Source organism: Sardina pilchardus, chromosome 7 (assembly GCF_963854185.1).
Source record: "Sardina pilchardus chromosome 7, fSarPil1.1, whole genome shotgun sequence".
In the NCBI taxonomy this organism is placed as follows: domain Eukaryota; kingdom Metazoa; phylum Chordata; class Actinopteri; order Clupeiformes; family Clupeidae; genus Sardina; species Sardina pilchardus.
This window is the reverse complement of record NC_085000.1, coordinates 6,888,650-6,913,285: the sequence shown is the minus strand read 5'-3', so window position 1 is coordinate 6,913,285 and position 24,636 is coordinate 6,888,650. Positions and strand designations below refer to the sequence as shown.

The 24,636-nt window shown below is 41.9% G+C and overlaps 2 protein-coding genes across 2 annotated transcripts; both read right to left on the bottom strand.

Annotated features, from left to right (window-relative positions):
- Positions 1 to 5,713: 5,713 nt before the first annotated feature.
- On the bottom strand, positions 5,714 to 10,939 carry LOC134088207 (palmitoyltransferase ZDHHC11-like). The gene is made up of 10 exons (XM_062542118.1): positions 10,718 to 10,939; positions 9,686 to 9,861; positions 9,430 to 9,531; positions 9,041 to 9,165; positions 8,706 to 8,924; positions 7,026 to 7,141; positions 6,851 to 6,918; positions 6,704 to 6,767; positions 6,456 to 6,537; positions 5,714 to 6,257 (listed from the first exon to the last, which is right to left on the bottom strand). Exons 1-10 carry the CDS (start codon positions 10,937 to 10,939, stop codon positions 6,037 to 6,039), a joined length of 1,395 nt encoding a protein of 464 aa, XP_062398102.1. The 3' UTR covers positions 5,714 to 6,036.
- A 7,206-nt stretch (positions 10,940 to 18,145) lies between these two features.
- Positions 18,146 to 23,371, bottom strand: LOC134088206 (palmitoyltransferase ZDHHC11-like). The gene is made up of 10 exons (XM_062542117.1): positions 23,150 to 23,371; positions 22,118 to 22,293; positions 21,862 to 21,963; positions 21,473 to 21,597; positions 21,138 to 21,356; positions 19,458 to 19,573; positions 19,283 to 19,350; positions 19,136 to 19,199; positions 18,888 to 18,969; positions 18,146 to 18,689 (listed from the first exon to the last, which is right to left on the bottom strand). Exons 1-10 carry the CDS (start codon positions 23,369 to 23,371, stop codon positions 18,469 to 18,471), a joined length of 1,395 nt encoding a protein of 464 aa, XP_062398101.1. The 3' UTR covers positions 18,146 to 18,468.
- Between the last annotated feature and the right edge of the window lie 1,265 nt (positions 23,372 to 24,636).

Sequence of the window (24,636 nt, the reverse complement as noted above, 5' to 3'; positions counted from 1 at the left end):
ACCACCTAACTTTATTATGGCCAGAAATTAATAAGATGTATGAGCGAAAGTCTAAATAGGTTACAGGCTTCCATTGCTCTTGAAAACTATGAGGCTTGGCCATATTAAATGTAACCTACGTTATGTGGAAGGCGTTACAGACGCATGTTCACTAACATTTGCATTGGTGTGATCGTTGGCAGGCTAAACATTGTTAAGGCGGTAGTCATTAAAAAAAAAATGCAAGATTCACAGTGATAGCCTATGTCAATGAATAATAATTAATTCTAAAATTAGATCAAATAGGCATTTTTATTCAATTCGTTTCGGTTCTCGGGAAGGTTTTGCGCTATTTGCGCTCTACAGCCACCATTAGCCTATGTGAATTCCTTCAATGTTCCTAAGACACTCCTCAGTTAATTGGTTGGCATTATTGTTTATGGCTCCGTCTGAACCACATATATTTGCTTTCCATAATTTACAGAGCCAGGACTGTTTAGCCACTTGGGCGTATTTACGATGAACGGACAAGAACACCATAATGAGGAGCAATTAATTTCAGTTTGAGATTAGAATATGCAGAGAGAACACAATGGATATTGATAGGGCACTTACCTTTACCAGTGTTCAGCAGCGACCACTTGTAAAGGCACACTTACTTCGTTAGACTCGCAATTCTTCTATGCTGAATGCACCTTTCCATTATTTCAGGTTACCATAAATAGTTTGGCAGATTACTTATTTTCAGACTGAAGATTTTCAAACACGAGTGAAAGGCAAAGCAACTGAAGCTAACGAAGGTATTTAAAATGGACGAAGAGAATAAAACGATCATTTCTTAACGTGGGAATGGCTGTTTGAAATTGGCATACTATCCTATAGCCTTCTTTGCGCCACCGACAGGGTTTTCTCCTGGGTTTTTTCTGATAGCCTACTGAGCTGGAAACAGTTTAGTTGGACGCAAAACTGCAAGGTCCTCAAGGCCTTTTCTAGCCTACTAGTATGGTCAGAGGCCAAAGATCTTTCCATTACCAACGCAGAAGTTCCGCAATTTAAACCTTTAAATATTTTTTTCTTTCAATTATATCCATATGTATTATACCTTACCTATTCCTTGGATTTTGAATTGGATTTTCAGAGAAGTTGATTGTTTACTGTATCTAAAACTGTTACTGTTAATAAAAGAAGAGACAACAGATTGTTCGAGTGAAGCCCATATGGCAATGATTCTTTTTTTTTTTTTAAACGTCATAGATGAACAAATAAATGACGTTGAGTGACGTCATTGACGTCAGTGACGTTCGTGTGGATCAAATACGTGATGACATCACAGCGATTTCCTATTTCAGTTAATGTGCCTTTGGTTATGGTTATGGTTATGGTTATGGTTATTTAGCAGACGCCTTTGTCCAAAGCGACATACAAATAAATAATAACAATATAAATTCAATTAATAGTGAACAATGACAATAGGGAGAATAGCAATATTATCAATAAAACAATCATTTTAAGCACTAACCTAATGAGAAATAAAACAATGAAATGAGAATAGCAATCAAATAAGTCACTCAATTAATTATAAAATTAATTACACTGTTCCCCTACAAGGGAAATTCAAATTTGATGGAAATGTTCCCTTCATATGTGTAAGCAAGTTACTGAAAACGTCCTAACACACGATAGATGCGATACAAAAAGTGTTTTATCAGGGATTTACAGTGTAATTCAACAAAGGAGAGAGGTGTTACAGATAATAGGCCTATGGCTTAAAAGGGAACACTTTTTCATTATTTTTTTTATTATCAATGCCTGCTAAAAAATAATGGAGAAAACACTGAATGATCAATCAAATGCTACACTACGTGCCTGTTTCCAAACAACAGACGGGTATGTTTTAGGCGGATAACATCGATGATTACACTGGAATTGTATCAGACTACATTTGTAAGTGCATTGATGACGTTGTACCGCGAGTGACTGTGCGAACTTTTCCTAATCAAAAACCATGGGTGAATGGAGAGGTCTCTTCAGCACTCAAGGCCCGGACAGTAGCCTACCAGTCTGGTAACCCTAGTGAGTACAAAATAGCCCGTTATGAATTAAGAAAAATCCATTAAATTGGCCAAGAGACAGCACAGAGAAAAAGTGGAGTCATGTTAAACAGGATCCAATACCAGGGATATGTGGAGTGGGCTAAGGACCATCACTGACTACAAAGGAAAGAGCCACAGAGCAGATGCGACCTCAGTTTGTCTTGCAGAGGAGCTGAACTCTTTCTATGCCAGGTTTGCGACACCCACCAGTTCAGAGGTACTGTTAGAGCAAGACTGCTGCCCTTATATTTATTACCATTATAAAACAATGACTCTTCTTTCGGTAACTCAGAGAATAAGAGAATTACTAATAAATAGCCTAAATATTTTCTTTTCATCCACTATATTAACTTGCTGCCCTCACATAATGTTAACACAAGTCAAATAGACATTCCAATAGCTAAAATTGTTGTCCCTGTTATTTCAGAAACCAGTGCATCGCCTATATAAAATTGATTGATTGTAAACGTTTGGAAAAATATTTTGTTGCTCTTATACAACACAACAAACAATTCCAACTTTCTGCATATGAGATAATAAGCTGCCACATCTACTTCCAAGGCCCTGGTGTTTGCAGTGATCACTGCTCCAACTGACACCAACTGCTCCAAAATACTCAAGTCCCTGTTCACATCTACAACGCCTCTGTACACCCCATGCCAGCCCCAACACAAAAGAGTGTCAACATCACAGCTTGCATCAACATTTTATTTTCAAGTGTCTTTTTTGTCTTTTCTAAAAGATAAAAGAAAACAGATAACAGAGAAAACTAGAAAAGCACTCAGAGAGCACAGACCTCCGCCTGTGTTGTTCTTCCTAGGTTGTCATACATTTGAACCTAAACTATTCCGATCGCCAACATGTGGCCATACCATGCCATTACACCACTGAGCGAAACACATTAACGGCTCCGGAATCCCGACGGTGTTACGGATCACTCCCAATTTAATAGTTTCTTCCTAGGGTCATGTCTGACCTTCCCTGAAAATTTCATCGAAATCCATCCATTACTTTTTGAGTTATCTTGCTAACAGACAGACAGACAATTTAGCGGAGGTAAAAATAAACTAATGTCTCAGTGCATGTGAAGCCCCTAGAGATAGCAGTCCCACCCACAGCCTTAAGCCCCACCCACAAATGTTCTGTACGGCCAATGAAACGGAAGCATATTGCGTCATGGTGACCCTTCCAAACTTGTAGTCCAATAGAAGGATGGGATGGGGGCTTGAAAAGGCACCTGCGCCACCAATTTCAAGTGCAAAGTCAAAGAGAAAAAATTAGACCACGATCCTGTGCCCTCCAAACAGACAGACACAAACACACACACACACACACTCTCTCTCTCTCTCTCTCTCTCTCTCTCTCTCTCTGTCTCTATCTCTCACACACACACACGCACACAAATAATACACAACTCGCTCACATTTCCACAAATATACAGTAACTGTATTTCCCTCGGTGTATGAACTGAACATTTGTGCAAAGTGTAGGTGAGTGTTCTTGATCTGTCAGTTTTCATGGAATGCACTTCCTGCTAGAAGCATTCTATTTGATGACATTATAATCACCAAGCAACCAAGATGTTTGCATTAGAATGTTAGAATTTAGAATTTAGAATTTAGAATTTAGAACTTAGAATGTTAGAATGTTGGGCAAAGTAGAATTTGGGCCAAACTTGCCACTTCTTCCATGAACAAGCTGAAGGCAAGTCACTTGTGATTAACCTCTGCGATTTCAAAGCGATTTTCAACTTCAATGGCTTTCTACCGAAGGACGTTCAACCCTGCAGGATCCTGGATCGGGACTGAACATCAGCCTCTGTTTCAGAGAAACCTGTCCTGTGTCAACACTATTGAGGAAAACAGAAACACTGTGCCCCTTTGGATACCTCCATCAAAGCAACAATATCAATATGTGCGGTCTACACGGTTTTCTGCAAGTAAGGATATAATATTTGCAGTGCTCTTATAGTTAGGCCTAATAGCTTGATTATGGTTGATATATTTATTTATATTCATATTTCTGATATATGTTGTAGGTAAGTATTGGAGGGAGTCTGGAGACAGGCGTGCTGTGGTTCAGGAGGAGTGGCATGGTATGGCCAAGCTGCCCACCTCAACACCTCAGCACCTCACTCTCGTGGGCAACGGTGTCAAGAGCAGCCGGGTGGCTCCAGCGAGGAAGGAGGAGAACCTGACATTCGTTGGGAACTTCACTCATGCTCCGAACATCACCCAGGACCAGCTATTGGCCCTGCTGAATTCCCAAAAGGGCCCTAACTCTGGGAGTGCAGGCATCCATGGCGTTCCGTCCTCCCAGAAGACACCGCTCCATCTCACTCGGCCCTGTGGCAGTGAGATCATGAAACATGCCTACCCATCTGCAGGTAAGAAGAAGTCTGTCCTTTAAATGTGGCCGATCTGAATAACTGACAACTAGAGTAGCTAACATGAATGTGTCTCTTCAGTTGTGCAGGTGTCAGCACGAGAGCAGGAGCTGCTGTCCGTCTCTGCTGTTCATCAGCGGGAGACTGGTGGACTGACCCATGTGGGCTCAATCAGCTCATCCAGTAGTGCTTTGAGGCAGGAGGCTGGACCCCTTACCTTTGTGGGGAACTTCACCGCCCCTGCCGCAGCACTTCATGGTCAGCAACACATGAAGCCGATGCAAGCCCAGGTGCCAGGCAGTGTCGCCCAGGGAGGATTCATCCCTCTGGGGGTCGGTCCCACTCGGTCCACCCCTGCAGCTCCGGCAGGTCTCCCCACTGGGGCCGGTGGTGAAGTCCCGACCTACTGTAAGAGCACAGTCCACTCCAACCAAGCGGAGCGTGTGAAGATGATGGAGTACCACCGTGACATGGCCTCCTACTACAGAGGGCTCAAGCGTAAGGCTGAGCACGTCCCAGCGAGGGAGGGGTCAGGGTGCCCCAACGAGCTCCAGACAGGAAGTGTCCGTGACAGGACCTTGGACGAGCCTCGGCAGAAGACGTGGTGGGACAACGCCACAGAGGGCGTCGTTCTTCCTGAGGACGCTGTCGAGAAACTTGATGCCATTCCTGGCATCTGGGATTTGGCCATACAGATGGGCTTTCTGACTGCCTGCTAGTCAGATGATTGAACATTTTTTTAGCCCAATATATTGTACATTGAATTGAATTGCTATTTTTGTATGATTATATTTTAAAAATAAAATATTATATTTATTACCATTATAAAACAATGACTCTTCTTTCAGTAACTCAGAGAATAAGAGAATTACTAATAAATAGCCTACATATTTTCTTTTCATCCACTATATTAACTTGCTGCCCTCAGATAATGTTAATGTGAATTATTTATAATTAGGCTTAGATATAGCATGTGTACACTTCCATGCTATTTCTTCTTATTTACAAGAACAAATATCATGCAATTGCTCTGCTCTCTTCACATCTTGTAATACATAGAAGTGGAAGTGTCTCACTATTGTGGCTCAGAGTCACCAGGGTCTGTTTCTTTCATGTTATACAACTGCTGAAGATGCAACCAGCAGATTATGTAATCCTTTTACCACTGAGTGAAATACACAATACTCACATTACTTGCTGTCAAAACATCAATTATTCCACAGTTCCAAGTTAAAAATGAAAAGTGATAACACTTTCACACATTCAAGTATGCATTTATCGTGAAGTTAAATTAAGGCACTAGACGGTTCCAGCCAGGGTCCATGCATGAAAAGATCAGTGTAAACTTCAATCAAAGAAAAAAATGTTTTTATATATCTTCCATTCAGCCATAATCCACATTCATCGTCAAAATTCAGAACAAGTAGTCGTATCCATTGTCAGAAAACCAGGTCAAAAAATATCTTCCAATATTTTTTGGCTAGTCATATTCCATAATCGTCATCCAAATTCGTCGTCGTTAGTCGTGTCCATTGTCAGATAGCCATTAGGGTTCAGGTCTAGAGGGTTTCAAGTCGCTCACTGCTGGGAGAGGGCCGACTCGGACCTTGTGTCCATGCTCAGCTGCTGCTCAACTGCCAAGACAGAGCTGGCCAGGGGCTGCTGGATAATAGGAGCCGCTTCCGCAGACTTCTCACGGCTCTGCTCTCCATCCACCACCACCACCTGCTGTAGTCCAGTCCAGCTGAGGGACTCACCGAGGGCCTTCAAACCGGTGTCACAAATCGACAAATCCTCCCCTAAAATGAGAGACTCTTCATTAGGAAATTGAAGCCAAGACAAGTAGCACCATTATGCTAGGAATTGCATTTTACAACTAACAGTCTTTTATCTTCCCAAACATTTGCATCATAATATGGACCAACTAACACAACTAGCTTTCAGTGCACCATGCAATGAATGATTGGATTCTGAGTTTGTGAAGTGTTCAAAATCACCTGGCGTCATGTCCTTGGATGGGCTGGTGTTTCTGTACCATTCGTGCCATTGAGCTCCTGTCATTGAACCAAGACGCTTCAGCTGCAATACACACAGTTTTGGGACATGTCAAATGCAATGTCAAATCTTAAAATCAATTTGTTCAATGACATGTTTCACAAAAAAACAATGCACACAGTTTTGGCACAGATGTCAAATGTCCAATCTCAAAATAGATCTTTCATGAAAAAAAGTAAATTGCCCGTACCTCTGCACACATCGCCATAGAGATGCGCAGGGCAAGTTCCCTCCTTTCATCCTGGTACTCCATGCTACAAAGACGGCACAAATGCAGCTCAATAACATGTTCTGTAATCATAACTGATCAGTTGGTCTCATTAAGTTAAAGCCTCACCTGCTTTGACTGGCTTGACTGGGCAAAGGTGATTCACAGTCCACAGATACATCCACAGAAGGCTGTGTCTGAAAAAAAAAAAACCCACAGAGCAACGATGTAGTCTAACAAAATGTCCTGCTCAACCAAATCAACTGTGCTATAGGGAGCTAAAACAGAGAGGAGTCTGTCTTACCTTTGATGATTCCGCACTTGTGGGTCGGGATTGCTTCTCTCCCAATTCCAAATCACGATCCTTCTCTTCTTGCCGCTTTTTCATGATGTACTCGTATGTGGTAAGCTTCTTTGACACTGTACACATAAAGAAACAAAATGTTAGCCATTTATGCAACACGCCAGCCATTTGTGGCCTTCAGGGCAGTCCCGTCTTTCATTTCTGCAACTGCTGTAATGAATGATATAGCTTCTGTTGTTGACAGTAAGAAACACTGTGCAGCTTTGTTTATTGATTTGTCAAAGGCTTTTGACACTGTTAATCACAGGTTACTTCTTGAGAAAATGTCCTCTTTGGGTCTAGATGAAGTTTCATTTACATGGTTTCAAAACTACCTCTCTAATAGAACACAGTGGGTAGACATGTCAGGTTCTATCTCAGAACCATTGAGACTAAATAATGGTGTCCCGCAGGGATCAATTTTGGGGCCACTGTTGTTTACATTGTATATAAATGACATCTGTGCTTCAATGGAAAATTGTAAAGTGCATTTCTATGCTGATGACACAATCCTTTATGCCTATGCACCATCTGTAGAGCAAGCAGTGTCATATCTTCAATGTGCATTTGATTGTGTGCAGAAGTCTTTAAATGATCTTAAACTGGTTCTAAATGAAGCTAAAACTAAATGTATGATCTTTACTAGATCTAGAAAGTGTGACCTTGATGCCTATAACATTAGTTCCTTAAATGGGACAAAAATTGAGCAAGTTTCTCAATATAAATATCTTGGCATATGGCTAGACAATAAACTTTCATTTAAAACTCATGTGCTTGATCTTACAAAAAAAGTAAAAATTAAATTAGGTGCACTTTACAGGATTAGGTCCTGTTTCTCTTTAGAAAGCAGAATGACCATCATTCAAGCAACCATACTGTCAGTCCTAGATTATGGTGACATTGTGTATATGCATGCAGCTCCTTCCACTCTGAAATTACTTGATGCAGTTTACCACAGTTCACTACGTTTTATAACTGGAGATGGGTTTAGAACTCATCACTGTACACTATATGAAAATGTAGGATGGACTTCCCTTTATGATAGGAGGGAAAGGCACTGCCTCCTTTTTGTTTATAAGGCATTACTGGGAAAGTTGCCTCCTTACCTAACTTCTCTTCTGAATATGAAATCAATCTGCCACAATACACGTTCACAGGGTTTTATATCTCTTCAAACTCCTCAAATTAAATCAGAATTTGGTAAATTAGCTTTTACATTTTTTGCATCTAATAAATGGAACAAATTCCAAGAATTATTCAAATTAGATAGGTTTGTGTCACTAGACCAATTCAAAGGTATGATTGATGATATGGCTGTTGTAAAATGTTCTTGCTTTGACTAATATTTAGACCTTTTATTTTATTATTATTATTATTATTATTATTTATACATACTTTTCCCTCTTCTCTTCTCTCTGTTTTTATTATTATTGCTTTATAATTTGTTTATGTATTATTTTTCTTATTCTTGTTTTATTATTTTGATTATTGTTGTTATATGTTTTGTGACTCAGGGCATTGCTGTAAAAGAGCTTGATGCTCAGTCAATTTTCCCTGAATAAAAAACGGTTGATGATGATGATGATGATTGATTTCTGATTATCATATACACCTGCAAAAATACCTATTCTTCATACTCACAGAGAAATATATGAAATCCCAGCAGGTGAATCACAACCACCAAGAAAACCAACGTCAGTAAAAAGGTGAAGCAGCTCACTACCAAGAGTCCAGCGGAGCTGGTGTGCACAGGAGCCAGTGGGAGGAACACCAACCATGTCAAGTTATTCAGACCTGGACAGACAGGTACAGACTGAACAGATAGCACTGTGCCGCATGACATACACGTGTGAAAGTAATCTGAAAGGGAACATCCCTTTTGCATGTAGCCAGCTAACAGTCAGGGCGTTATTGTAACCATGGAGCATTCAAACTAATGCATGTTTGCTCAGAAAGCATTCGAGCAGTCCTCTTACCCTGAAACTGAGGGGCGGTGCGGAGTATGGCCGGGTTCAAAGAGTGCTCAACGATGATGAACAAAACAATGAGGAGCAGCAGAAACATTCCAATAGCAGCAGTCACAACGGCCACAAAGAAAAACCTGCAGGTTGGACCATTAAAACTAATATAGTTGGATAAAAGAAGACACATTCTAATCCATACAAATATCCAGCACCACATCCTAGAACAGGTCACAGGACGGTTGCAGGTAGGTAGCACTGTGACATTAAAACCCAGAGCATGCAGTCATTACAAAGAGACTGCTCATGACCACATGTCTGAAGAGGAACAAAACAGTGGTGCTGAAAGTGCCCTGATGGCAACCAAAGAAACACATTATACTCAAAGCCAAGTTTCCTCTTACCAATAGTTCCTCCTCCCCACACAATTATTCATATATTTGCAGTGGTGGTCAAAGTCTGTCACACATTTGTTGCAAGCCTTGCAGTGTTTAGCTCGAGGTCCCCTGCAGATAGCAACACAAAGGGGAGAGAAACAGCACAGAAGTAACATGGAGATGAGAATAATTCATGGTCATGCACAATCTTTGTGAAAATAAATCACTTGGAAAGTCTGAAAATATTTCTCAAATAGACATCTGATGAGGACAGTACACTCACACGTCAATATCACAGATTTTACAGTGTAGGTCAAGGATGACATGTGCATGTTGGCTTTTGTCAAAGGTCGGCAAGGTAGAGGCGTAGTTTCTAGCGCGCACAATGGGTTCTGCTGGGTCTATCAACACAGCTGCAATGTGGGCAACCAGGTGAAGAACAAAGAAAAATCCAAGATGCTGTGTAGATTGAAGTCAAGGTAAAATTCACTTGGAAAGAGAGTGATTGGAAAGAGAGGTAAGAAACTAAATATTCTGTATATCAATATAACCTATTTTAAAAAAAGGGAATCACAGATAAGCTTCTGATTATTGTCTGACATTTGACCTCAGACAGAGAAGAAAACAGGCAAGGCCCAGCACTGCTTACAAAAACCTCATAGAGTGTAGAGCGCAGTCATCTCTCCATGAAACACCCATGTGCCCACCAATGCGCTAGTGTGCACACTGACAGCCCTGACGTCAAGAGCCTATCAACCCCCCAGCATGCCACAGCAGGGCTGTGTGTGCGGTGGCCGTCTGGAAAAACGAGGCTCCTGGAGGCACAGCCAGCACAGCTGCCCTGACTCCATGCCAGCCACGGATCAGACCTCTGCTCTCATCTCAGCCACGGCCAATGCCATCCGCACGCTCCCAACGCCATGGGCCGAGAGTGCAAAATAAAACGTTCCTATTCAGATGTCAGGATGATCTTTAGGGACTGCGAGCAGACAAGCCAGCACTTTGATAGCTTGGTGCAGCCAGCATCACCAGCCTTCATGTTGAAATGCCAAATCCAATCAAAATGGAGATGCTTAGAAACTACAAGTGAATGTTGAAATGTACAGAAAACTGACCAGTGTTGGTGATTGACAGTGGTGAAGGATTAGACCACATAAACAGTTATATTTCTGCAAGTCCTACGCTTTTCCATATGCAATGGTGAAAATAGGAAGATGAACACGGAACTAATCACACGCACCTGTCCACCCTAAGACATCCTGAGTTGCTTTCAAAGCTCATGCATCTAGGCTACTCACAGTACAGTAAAGGATACACCATAGGCCAACGAGTCCCATGGGGAGGGCAGCAGTGGGATGTAGATCCCAAATCCGACAACAACCAAGTAAATGTAGGTGAAGTAGGAAACCAGCTGCTGGGTGGTGGGTCGCGCGGACCAGCCGTTGCGGCGCGAGCGCGGTGCAGGGGTCACCGGCTCATTGCAGCTGCTCCCGGGGGCCGGCTCGGTCCGCTTCAGGTGCTGATCGCAGCACCTCATATCTGAAGGGAGGGAAAGTGTTGAGGTAAGGGTGAGCTGTGAAAGCCAGAGTTAATTAGGGTGACCACCTCCAGTCAGACAAAATGTGGGACAAGTAGCATGGTAAAGAGGGACAATGTGGGACAGACGCAATAACTTTAAACTTAAGATATATTGCCAGATCTAATTTACTAAGCAACATTTTTTTTAATCTACCGACATAAGATTAAGACTACCTAGGCTAAAAGACAAAACATTAATTTCGCAACATCTCATCTTTATTGGGACTATCAAAATTGTCAGCTGTCCAAGGGACCAGGCATTATGCAGCTGAAAGAATGCACTCAGTGAATCAAATTCTTAAAATCCAAAAAAAATATTAGACCCACCTAGCCTAAGTTCAACCAAATATAAGGCCTAGTCTATAGCCTAGTTGAGGCTTGCATAGAAAGTTGAACTATTTCAGTGCAAATAGGTAAACCAGAATCTTTTATGATTTGCATGTTTCTTTGATGTGTTTTTTTTCATCGGGGCTTGTTTGTCTGTTTGCTTGTCTGTCTGTTGGTTCGCAAGATAACTCAAAAAGTTAAGGATGGGATTTTCAGGAAAGGTCTGAAATGACCCACGGAACAAACGATTAAATGGGAGTTATCCAGGAGGCGGTTGTGTTTTCGCTTGGACTATAGGTCTGCGCTCTCGGAGTGTTTTTTTTAGTTTTGTAGTACTCACTTGCACCATGTCGCTTCACATCGTATTCTTCACCATGCCCCAGGGAAAAACGCAAATGCAAAATGCCCTCTCTGCTTCGCCGTCTACAGCTCTTTGCCAAGAGTATATGTTGCGGTCCATTCGCTGAAAGTGCATCTTCTCTTTCTCGTGGCCACACTGGCCATGGCTGCTTAACCTGACCGAGGAGCGCGCTCTCCAATTTGAGATCTTTGACAACGTTGAGGAGGCGTTCGTGCACCAGGCAACAGTTTGATTGACGTACGACTCAGCCTATCGACTACCGATTTTATTGCTCTCCTTTGAACTATTGGACGTAAGTTAACACTACGCCTGTGGGCGTATCTGTGTGTTTATTTTCAATTGGCCAGGGTCGAACGAAAAAGCGGGACAGATGCTCAATTTGCGTGAGGCGGGACCACGGGTAAAATTGCTGTACAGTACAACGTAAAGCGGGACAGGTGGTCACCCTAGAGTTAATACATGTTCCTTAATTTAGGCTATGTGTCCCTACTTAAGAGTCAGCAGGAGTAGCCTACAAATGAACACAAATAGGCTAAAAAGCTCAACAGATGGAAAATCTAGTAGTTTACCAGTATTTTCTTGAAGCTCGAGAGAATCACTTGAGATATGCCATGAGATGGCGTTCTATCGTGCAGAATGAAAGACGGTTGCCTTGTAAATTAACTCGTAAATCCCAGGCTTCTTATTTACTCTCACTGTGATGGTGACACCATAAACGCAGCTTGCATATGGCCACTGACGCCGACGATGCCCAACACCTTCGAAACCACCTAACTTTATTATGGCCAGAAATTAATAAGATGTATGAGCGAAAGTCTAAATAGGTTACAGGCTTCCATTGCTCTTGAAAACTATGAGGCTTGGCCATATTAAATGTAACCTACGTTATGTGGAAGGCGTTACAGACGCATGTTCACTAACATTTGCATTGGTGTGATCGTTGGCAGGCTAAACATTGTTAAGGCGGTAGTCATTAAAAAAAAAATGCAAGATTCACAGTGATAGCCTATGTCAATGAATAATAATTAATTCTAAAATTAGATCAAATAGGCATTTTTATTCAATTCGTTTCGGTTCTCGGGAAGGTTTTGCGCTATTTGCGCTCTACAGCCACCATTAGCCTATGTGAATTCCTTCAATGTTCCTAAGACACTCCTCAGTTAATTGGTTGGCATTATTGTTTATGGCTCCGTCTGAACCACATATATTTGCTTTCCATAATTTACAGAGCCAGGACTGTTTAGCCACTTGGGCGTATTTACGCAAACGATGAACGGACAAGAACACCATAATGAGGAGCAATTAATTTCAGTTTGAGATTAGAATATGCAGAGAGAACACAATGGATATTGATAGGGCACTTACCTTTACCAGTGTTCAGCAGCGACCACTTGTAAAGGCACACTTACTTCATTAGACTCGCAATTCTTCTATGCTGAATGCACCTTTCCATTATTTCAGGTTACCATAAATAGTTTGGCAGATTACTTATTTTCAGACTGAAGATTTTCAAACACGAGTGAAAGGCAAAGCAACTGAAGCTAACGAAGGTATTTAAAATGGACGAAGAGAATAAAACGATCATTTCTTAACGTGGGAATGGCTGTTTGAAATTGGCATACTATCCTATAGCCTTCTTTGCGCCACCGACAGGGTTTTCTCCTGGGTTTTTTCTGATAGCCTACTGAGCTGGAAACAGTTTAGTTGGACGCAAAACTGCAAGGTCCTCAAGGCCTTTTCTAGCCTACTAGTATGGTCAGAGGCCAAAGATCTTTCCATTACCAACGCAGAAGTTCCGCAATTTAAACCTTTAAATATTTTTTTCTTTCAATTATATCCATATGTATTATACCTTACCTATTCCTTGGATTTTGAATTGGATTTTCAGAGAAGTTGATTGTTTACTGTATCTAAAACTGTTACTGTTAATAAAAGAAGAGACAACAGATTGTTCGAGTGAAGCCCATATGGCAATGATTCTTTTTTTTTTTTTAAACGTCATAGATGAACAAATAAATGACGTTGAGTGACGTCATTGACGTCAGTGACGTTCGTGTGGATCAAATACGTGATGACATCACAGCGATTTCCTATTTCAGTTAATGTGCCTTTGGTTATGGTTATGGTTATGGTTATGGTTATTTAGCAGACGCCTTTGTCCAAAGCGACATACAAATAAATAATAACAATACAAATTCAATTAATAGTGAACAATGACAATAGGGAGAATAGCAATATTATCAATAAAACAATCATTTTAAGCACTAACCTAATGAGAAATAAAACAATGAAATGAGAATAGCAATCAAATAAGTCACTCAATTAATTATAAAATTAATTACACTGTTCCCCTACAAGGGAAATTCAAATTTGATGGAAATGTTCCCTTCATATGTGTAAGCAAGTTACTGAAAACGTCCTAACACACGATAGATGCGATACAAAAAGTGTTTTATCAGGGATTTACAGTGTAATTCAACAAAGGAGAGAGGTGTTACAGATAATAGGCCTATGGCTTAAAAGGGAACACTTTTTCATTATTTTTTTTATTATCAATGCCTGCTAAAAAATAATGGAGAAAACACTGAATGATCAATCAAATGCTACACTACGTGCCTGTTTCCAAACAACAGACGGGTATGTTTTAGGCGGATAACATCGATGATTACACTGGAATTGTATCAGACTACATTTGTAAGTGCATTGATGACGTTGTACCGCGAGTGACTGTGCGAACTTTTCCTAATCAAAAACCATGGGTGAATGGAGAGGTCTCTTCAGCACTCAAGGCCCGGACAGTAGCCTACCAGTCTGGTAACCCTAGTGAGTACAAAATAGCCCGTTATGAATTAAGAAAAATCCATTAAATTGGCCAAGAGACAGCACAGAGAAAAAGTGGAGTCATGTTAAACAGGATCCAATACCAGGGATATGTGGAGTGGGCTAAGGACCATCACTGACTACAAAGGAAAGAGCCACAGAGCAGATGCGACCTCAGTTTGTCTTGCAGAGGAGCTGAACTCTTTCTATGCCAGGTTTGCGACACCCACCAGTTCAGAGGTACTGTTAGAGCAAGACTGCTGCCCTTATATTTATTACCATTATAAAACAATGACTCTTCTTTCGGTAACTCAGAGAATAAGAGAATTACTAATAAATAGCCTAAATATTTTCTTTTCATCCACTATATTAACTTGCTGCCCTCACATAATGTTAACACAAGTCAAATAGACATTCCAATAGCTAAAATTGTTGTCCCTGTTATTTCAGAAACCAGTGCATCGCCTATATAAAATTGATTGATTGTAAACGTTTGGAAAAATATTTTGTTGCTCTTATACAACACAACAAACAATTCCAACTTTCTGCATATGAGATAATAAGCTGCCACATCTACTTCCAAGGCCCTGGTGTTTGCAGTGATCACTGCTCCAACTGACACCAACTGCTCCAAAATACTCAAGTCCCTGTTCACATCTACAACGCCTCTGTACACCCCATGCCAGCCCCAACACAAAAGAGTGTCAACATCACAGCTTGCATCAACATTTTATTTTCAAGTGTCTTTTTTGTCTTTTCTAAAAGATAAAAGAAAACAGATAACAGAGAAAACTAGAAAAGCACTCAGAGAGCACAGACCTCCGCCTGTGTTGTTCTTCCTAGGTTGTCATACATTTGAACCTAAACTATTCCGATCGCCAACATGTGGCCATACCATGCCATTACACCACTGAGCGAAACACATTAACGGCTCCGGAATCCCGACGGTGTTACGGATCACTCCCAATTTAATAGTTTCTTCCTAGGGTCATGTCTGACCTTCCCTGAAAATTTCATCGAAATCCATCCATTACTTTTTGAGTTATCTTGCTAACAGACAGACAGACAATTTAGCGGAGGTAAAAATAAACTAATGTCTCAGTGCATGTGAAGCCCCTAGAGATAGCAGTCCCACCCACAGCCTTAAGCCCCACCCACAAATGTTCTGTACGGCCAATGAAACGGAAGCATATTGCGTCATGGTGACCCTTCCAAACTTGTAGTCCAATAGAAGGATGGGATGGGGGCTTGAAAAGGCACCTGCGCCACCAATTTCAAGTGCAAAGTCAAAGAGAAAAAATTAGACCACGATCCTGTGCCCTCCAAACAGACAGACACAAACACACACACACACACACTCTCTCTCTCTCTCTCTCTCTCTCTCTCTCTCTCTGTCTCTATCTCTCACACACACACACGCACACAAATAATACACAACTCGCTCACATTTCCACAAATATACAGTAACTGTATTTCCCTCGGTGTATGAACTGAACATTTGTGCAAAGTGTAGGTGAGTGTTCTTGATCTGTCAGTTTTCATGGAATGCACTTCCTGCTAGAAGCATTCTATTTGATGACATTATAATCACCAAGCAACCAAGATGTTTGCATTAGAATGTTAGAATTTAGAATTTAGAATTTAGAACTTAGAATGTTAGAATGTTGGGCAAAGTAGAATTTGGGCCAAACTTGCCACTTCTTCCATGAACAAGCTGAAGGCAAGTCACTTGTGATTAACCTCTGCGATTTCAAAGCGATTTTCAACTTCAATGGCTTTCTACCGAAGGACGTTCAACCCTGCAGGATCCTGGATCGGGACTGAACATCAGCCTCTGTTTCAGAGAAACCTGTCCTGTGTCAACACTATTGAGGAAAACAGAAACACTGTGCCCCTTTGGATACCTCCATCAAAGCAACAATATCAATATGTGCGGTCTACACGGTTTTCTGCAAGTAAGGATATAATATTTGCAGTGCTCTTATAGTTAGGCCTAATAGCTTGATTATGGTTGATATATTTATTTATATTCATATTTCTGATATATGTTGTAGGTAAGTATTGGAGGGAGTCTGGAGACAGGCGTGCTGTGGTTCAGGAGGAGTGGCATGGTATGGCCAAGCTGCCCACCTCAACACCTCAGCACCTCACTCTCGTGGGCAACGGTGTCAAGAGCAGCCGGGTGGCTCCAGCGAGGAAGGAGGAGAACCTGACATTCGTTGGGAACTTCACTCATGCTCCGAACATCACCCAGGACCAGCTATTGGCCCTGCTGAATTCCCAAAAGGGCCCTAACTCTGGGAGTGCAGGCATCCATGGCGTTCCGTCCTCCCAGAAGACACCGCTCCATCTCACTCGGCCCTGTGGCAGTGAGATCATGAAACATGCCTACCCATCTGCAGGTAAGAAGAAGTCTGTCCTTTAAATGTGGCCGATCTGAATAACTGACAACTAGAGTAGCTAACATGAATGTGTCTCTTCAGTTGTGCAGGTGTCAGCACGAGAGCAGGAGCTGCTGTCCGTCTCTGCTGTTCATCAGCGGGAGACTGGTGGACTGACCCATGTGGGCTCAATCAGCTCATCCAGTAGTGCTTTGAGGCAGGAGGCTGGACCCCTTACCTTTGTGGGGAACTTCACCGCCCCTGCCGCAGCACTTCATGGTCAGCAACACATGAAGCCGATGCAAGCCCAGGTGCCAGGCAGTGTCGCCCAGGGAGGATTCATCCCTCTGGGGGTCGGTCCCACTCGGTCCACCCCTGCAGCTCCGGCAGGTCTCCCCACTGGGGCCGGTGGTGAAGTCCCGACCTACTGTAAGAGCACAGTCCACTCCAACCAAGCGGAGCGTGTGAAGATGATGGAGTACCACCGTGACATGGCCTCCTACTACAGAGGGCTCAAGCGTAAGGCTGAGCACGTCCCAGCGAGGGAGGGGTCAGGGTGCCCCAACGAGCTCCAGACAGGAAGTGTCCGTGACAGGACCTTGGACGAGCCTCGGCAGAAGACGTGGTGGGACAACGCCACAGAGGGCGTCGTTCTTCCTGAGGACGCTGTCGAGAAACTTGATGCCATTCCTGGCATCTGGGATTTGGCCATACAGATGGGCTTTCTGACTGCCTGCTAGTCAGATGATTGAACATTTTTTTAGCCCAATATATTGTACATTGAATTGAATTGCTATTTTTGTATGATTATATTTTAAAAATAAAATATTATATTTATTACCATTATAAAACAATGACTCTTCTTTCAGTAACTCAGAGAATAAGAGAATTACTAATAAATAGCCTACATATTTTCTTTTCATCCACTATATTAACTTGCTGCCCTCAGATAATGTTAATGTGAATTATTTATAATTAGGCTTAGATATAGCATGTGTACACTTCCATGCTATTTCTTCTTATTTACAAGAACAAATATCATGCAATTGCTCTGCTCTCTTCACATCTTGTAATACATAGAAGTGGAAGTGTCTCACTATTGTGGCTCAGAGTCACCAGGGTCTGTTTCTTTCATGTTATACAACTGCTGAAGATGCAACCAGCAGATTATGTAATCCTTTTACCACTGAGTGAAATACACAATACTCACATTACTTGCTGTCAAAACATCAATTATTCCACAGTTCCAAGTTAAAAATGAAAAGTGATAACACTTTCACACATTCAAGTATGCATTTATCGTGAAGTTAAATTAAGGCACTAGACGGTTCCAGCCAGGGTCCATGCATGAAAAGATCAGTGTAAACTTCAATCAAAGAAAAAAATGTTTTTATATATCTTCCATTCAGCCATAATCCACATTCATCGTCAAAATTCAGAACAAGTAGTCGTATCCATTGTCAGAAAACCAGGTCAAAAAATATCTTCCAATATTTTTTGGCTAGTCATATTCCATAATCGTCATCCAAATTCGTCGTCGTTAGTCGTGTCCATTGTCAGATAGCCATTAGGGTTCAGGTCTAGAGGGTTTCAAGTCGCTCACTGCTGGGAGAGGGCCGACTCGGACCTTGTGTCCATGCTCAGCTGCTGCTCAACTGCCAAGACAGAGCTGGCCAGGGGCTGCTGGATAATAGGAGCCGCTTCCGCAGACTTCTCACGGCTCTGCTCTCCATCCACCACCACCACCTGCTGTAGTCCAGTCCAGCTGAGGGACTCACCGAGGGCCTTCAAACCGGTGTCACAAATCGACAAATCCTCCCCTAAAATGAGAGACTCTTCATTAGGAAATTGAAGCCAAGACAAGTAGCACCATTATGCTAGGAATTGCATTTTACAACTAACAGTCTTTTATCTTCCCAAACATTTGCATCATAATATGGACCAACTAACACAACTAGCTTTCAGTGCACCATGCAATGAATGATTGGATTCTGAGTTTGTGAAGTGTTCAAAATCACCTGGCGTCATGTCCTTGGATGGGCTGGTGTTTCTGTACCATTCGTGCCATTGAGCTCCTGTCATTGAACCAAGACGCTTCAGCTGCAATACACACAGTTTTGGGACATGTCAAATGCAATGTCAAATCTTAAAATCAATTTGTTCAATGACATGTTTCACAAAAAAACAATGCACACAGTTTTGGCACAGATGTCAAATGTCCAATCTCAAAATAGATCTTTCATGAAAAAAAGTAAATTGCCCGTACCTCTGCACACATCGCCATAGAGATGCGCAGGGCAAGTTCCCTCCTTTCATCCTGGTACTCCATGCTACAAAGACAGCACAAATGCAGCTCAATAACATGTTCTGTAATCATAACTGATCAGTTGGTCTCATTAAGTTAAAGCCTCACCTGCTTTGACTGGCTTGACTGGGCAAAGGTGATTCACAGTCCACAGATACATCCACAGAAGGCTGTGTCTGAAAAAAAAAAAACCCACAGAGCAACGATGTAGTCTAACAAAATGTCCTGCTCAACCAAATCAACTGTGCTATAGGGAGCTAAAACAGAGAGGAGTCTGTCTTACCTTTGATGATTCCGCACTTGTGGGTCGGGATTGCTTCTCTCCCAATTCCAAATCACGATCCTTCTCTTCTTGCCGCTTTTTCATGATGTACTCGTATGTGGTAAGCTTCTTTGACACTGTACACATAAAGAAACAAAATGTTAGCCATTTATGCAACACGCCAGCCATTTGTGGCCTTCAGGGCAGTCCCGTCTTTCATTTCTGCAACTGCTGTAATGAATGATATAGCTTCTGTTGTTGACAGTAAGAAACACTGTGCAGCTTTGTTTATTGATTTGTCAAAGGCTTTTGACACTGTTAATCACAGGTTACTTCTTGAGAAAATGTCCTCTTTGGGTCTAGATGAAGTTTCATTTACATGGTTTCAAAACTACCTCTCTAATAGAACACAGTGGGTAGACATGTCAGGTTCTATCTCAGAACCATTGAGACTAAATAATGGTGTCCCGCAGGGATCAATTTTGGGGCCACTGTTGTTTACATTGTATATAAATGACATCTGTGCTTCAATGGAAAATTGTAAAGTGCATTTCTATGCTGATGACACAATCCTTTATGCCTATGCACCATCTGTAGAGCAAGCAGTGTCATATCTTCAATGTGCATTTGATTGTGTGCAGAAGTCTTTAAATGATCTTAAACTGGTTCTAAATGAAGCTAAAACTAAATGTATGATCTTTACTAGATCTAGAAAGTGTGACCTTGATGCCTATAACATTAGTTCCTTAAATGGGACAAAAATTGAGCAAGTTTCTCAATATAAATATCTTGGCATATGGCTAGACAATAAACTTTCATTTAAAACTCATGTGCTTGATCTTACAAAAAAAGTAAAAATTAAATTAGGTGCACTTTACAGGATTAGGTCCTGTTTCTCTTTAGAAAGCAGAATGACCATCATTCAAGCAACCATACTGTCAGTCCTAGATTATGGTGACATTGTGTATATGCATGCAGCTCCTTCCACTCTGAAATTACTTGATGCAGTTTACCACAGTTCACTACGTTTTATAACTGGAGATGGGTTTAGAACTCATCACTGTACACTATATGAAAATGTAGGATGGACTTCCCTTTATGATAGGAGGGAAAGGCACTGCCTCCTTTTTGTTTATAAGGCATTACTGGGAAAGTTGCCTCCTTACCTAACTTCTCTTCTGAATATGAAATCAATCTGCCACAATACACGTTCACAGGGTTTTATATCTCTTCAAACTCCTCAAATTAAATCAGAATTTGGTAAATTAGCTTTTACATTTTTTGCATCTAATAAATGGAACAAATTCCAAGAATTATTCAAATTAGATAGGTTTGTGTCACTAGACCAATTCAAAGGTATGATTGATGATATGGCTGTTGTAAAATGTTCTTGCTTTGACTAATATTTAGACCTTTTATTTTATTATTATTATTATTATTATTATTTATACATACTTTTCCCTCTTCTCTTCTCTCTGTTTTTATTATTATTGCTTTATAATTTGTTTATGTATTATTTTTCTTATTCTTGTTTTATTATTTTGATTATTGTTGTTATATGTTTTGTGACTCAGGGCATTGCTGTAAAAGAGCTTGATGCTCAGTCAATTTTCCCTGAATAAAAAACGGTTGATGATGATGATGATGATTGATTTCTGATTATCATATACACCTGCAAAAATACCTATTCTTCATACTCACAGAGAAATATATGAAATCCCAGCAGGTGAATCACAACCACCAAGAAAACCAACGTCAGTAAAAAGGTGAAGCAGCTCACTACCAAGAGTCCAGCGGAGCTGGTGTGCACAGGAGCCAGTGGGAGGAACACCAACCATGTCAAGTTATTCAGACCTGGACAGACAGGTACAGACTGAACAGATAGCACTGTGCCGCATGACATACACGTGTGAAAGTAATCTGAAAGGGAACATCCCTTTTGCATGTAGCCAGCTAACAGTCAGGGCGTTATTGTAACCATGGAGCATTCAAACTAATGCATGTTTGCTCAGAAAGCATTCGAGCAGTCCTCTTACCCTGAAACTGAGGGGCGGTGCGGAGTATGGCCGGGTTCAAAGAGTGCTCAACGATGATGAACAAAACAATGAGGAGCAGCAGAAACATTCCAATAGCAGCAGTCACAACGGCCACAAAGAAAAACCTGCAGGTTGGACCATTAAAACTAATATAGTTGGATAAAAGAAGACACATTCTAATCCATACAAATATCCAGCACCACATCCTAGAACAGGTCACAGGACGGTTGCAGGTAGGTAGCACTGTGACATTAAAACCCAGAGCATGCAGTCATTACAAAGAGACTGCTCATGACCACATGTCTGAAGAGGAACAAAACAGTGGTGCTGAAAGTGCCCTGATGGCAACCAAAGAAACACATTATACTCAAAGCCAAGTTTCCTCTTACCAATAGTTCCTCCTCCCCACACAATTATTCATATATTTGCAGTGGTGGTCAAAGTCTGTCACACATTTGTTGCAAGCCTTGCAGTGTTTAGCTCGAGGTCCCCTGCAGATAGCAACACAAAGGGGAGAGAAACAGCACAGAAGTAACATGGAGATGAGAATAATTCATGGTCATGCACAATCTTTGTGAAAATAAATCACTTGGAAAGTCTGAAAATATTTCTCAAATAGACATCTGATGAGGACAGTACACTCACACGTCAATATCACAGATTTTACAGTGTAGGTCAAGGATGACATGTGCATGTTGGCTTTTGTCAAAGGTCGGCAAGGTAGAGGCGTAGTTTCTAGCGCGCACAATGGGTTCTGCTGGGTCTATCAACACAGCTGCAATGTGGGCAACCAGGTGAAGAACAAAGAAAAATCCAAGATGCTGTGTAGATTGAAGTCAAGGTAAAATTCACTTGGAAAGAGAGTGATTGGAAAGAGAGGTAAGAAACTAAATATTCTGTATATCAATATAACCTATTTTAAAAAAAGGGAATCACAGATAAGCTTCTGATTATTGTCTGACATTTGACCTCAGACAGAGAAGAAAACTGGCAAGGCCCAGCACTGCTTACAAAAACCTCATAGAGTGTAGAGCGCAGTCATCTCTCCATGAAACACCCATGTGCCCACCAATGCGCTAGTGTGCACACTGACAGCCCTGACGTCAAGAGCCTATCAACCCCCCAGCATGCCACAGCAGGGCTGTGTGTGCGGTGGCCGTCTGGAAAAACGAGGCTCCTGGAGGCACAGCCAGCACAGCTGCCCTGACTCCATGCCAGCCACGGATCAGACCTCTGCTCTCATCTCAGCCACGGCCAATGCCATCCGCACGCTCCCAACGCCATGGGCCGAGAGTGCAAAATAAAACGTTCCTATTCAGATGTCAGGATGATCTTTAGGGACTGCGAGCAGACAAGCCAGCACTTTGATAGCTTGGTGCAGCCAGCATCACCAGCCTTCATGTTGAAATGCCAAATCCAATCAAAATGGAGATGCTTAGAAACTACAAGTGAATGTTGAAATGTACAGAAAACTGACCAGTGTTGGTGATTGACAGTGGTGAAGGATTAGACCACATAAACAGTTATATTTCTGCAAGTCCTACGCTTTTCCATATGCAATGGTGAAAATAGGAAGATGAACACGGAACTAATCACACGCACCTGTCCACCCTAAGACATCCTGAGTTGCTTTCAAAGCTCATGCATCTAGGCTACTCACAGTACAGTAAAGGATACACCATAGGCCAACGAGTCCCATGGGGAGGGCAGCAGTGGGATGTAGATCCCAAATCCGACAACAACCAAGTAAATGTAGGTGAAGTAGGAAACCAGCTGCTGGGTGGTGGGTCGCGCGGACCAGCCGTTGCGGCGCGAGCGCGGTGCAGGGGTCACCGGCTCATTGCAGCTGCTCCCGGGGGCCGGCTCGGTCCGCTTCAGGTGCTGATCGCAGCACCTCATATCTGAAGGGAGGGAAAGTGTTGAGGTAAGGGTGAGCTGTGAAAGCCAGAGTTAATTAGGGTGACCACCTCCAGTCAGACAAAATGTGGGACAAGTAGCATGGTAAAGAGGGACAATGTGGGACAGACGCAATAACTTTAAACTTAAGATATATTGCCAGATCTAATTTACTAAGCAACATTTTTTTTAATCTACCGACATAAGATTAAGACTACCTAGGCTAAAAGACAAAACATTAATTTCGCAACATCTCATCTTTATTGGGACTATCAAAATTGTCAGCTGTCCAAGGGACCAGGCATTATGCAGCTGAAAGAATGCACTCAGTGAATCAAATTCTTAAAATCCAAAAAAAATATTAGACCCACCTAGCCTAAGTTCAACCAAATATAAGGCCTAGTCTATAGCCTAGTTGAGGCTTGCATAGAAAGTTGAACTATTTCAGTGCAAATAGGTAAACCAGAATCTTTTATGATTTGCATGTTTCTTTGATGTGTTTTTTTTCATCGGGGCTTGTTTGTCTGTTTGCTTGTCTGTCTGTTGGTTCGCAAGATAACTCAAAAAGTTAAGGATGGGATTTTCAGGAAAGGTCTGAAATGACCCACGGAACAAACGATTAAATGGGAGTTATCCAGGAGGCGGTTGTGTTTTCGCTTGGACTATAGGTCTGCGCTCTCGGAGTGTTTTTTTTAGTTTTGTAGTACTCACTTGCACCATGTCGCTTCACATCGTATTCTTCACCATGCCCCAGGGAAAAACGCAAATGCAAAATGCCCTCTCTGCTTCGCCGTCTACAGCTCTTTGCCAAGAGTATATGTTGCGGTCCATTCGCTGAAAGTGCATCTTCTCTTTCTCGTGGCCACACTGGCCATGGCTGCTTAACCTGACCGAGGAGCGCGCTCTCCAATTTGAGATCTTTGACAACGTTGAGGAGGCGTTCGTGCACCAGGCAACAGTTTGATTGACGTACGACTCAGCCTATCGACTACCGATTTTATTGCTCTCCTTTGAACTATTGGACGTAAGTTAACACTACGCCTGTGGGCGTATCTGTGTGTTTATTTTCAATTGGCCAGGGTCGAACGAAAAAGCGGGACAGATGCTCAATTTGCGTGAGGCGGGACCACGGGTAAAATTGCTGTACAGTACAACGTAAAGCGGGACAGGTGGTCACCCTAGTTAATACATGTTCCTTAATTTAGGCTATGTGTCCCTACTTAAGAGTCAGCAGGAGTAGCCTACAAATGAACACAAATAGGCTAAAA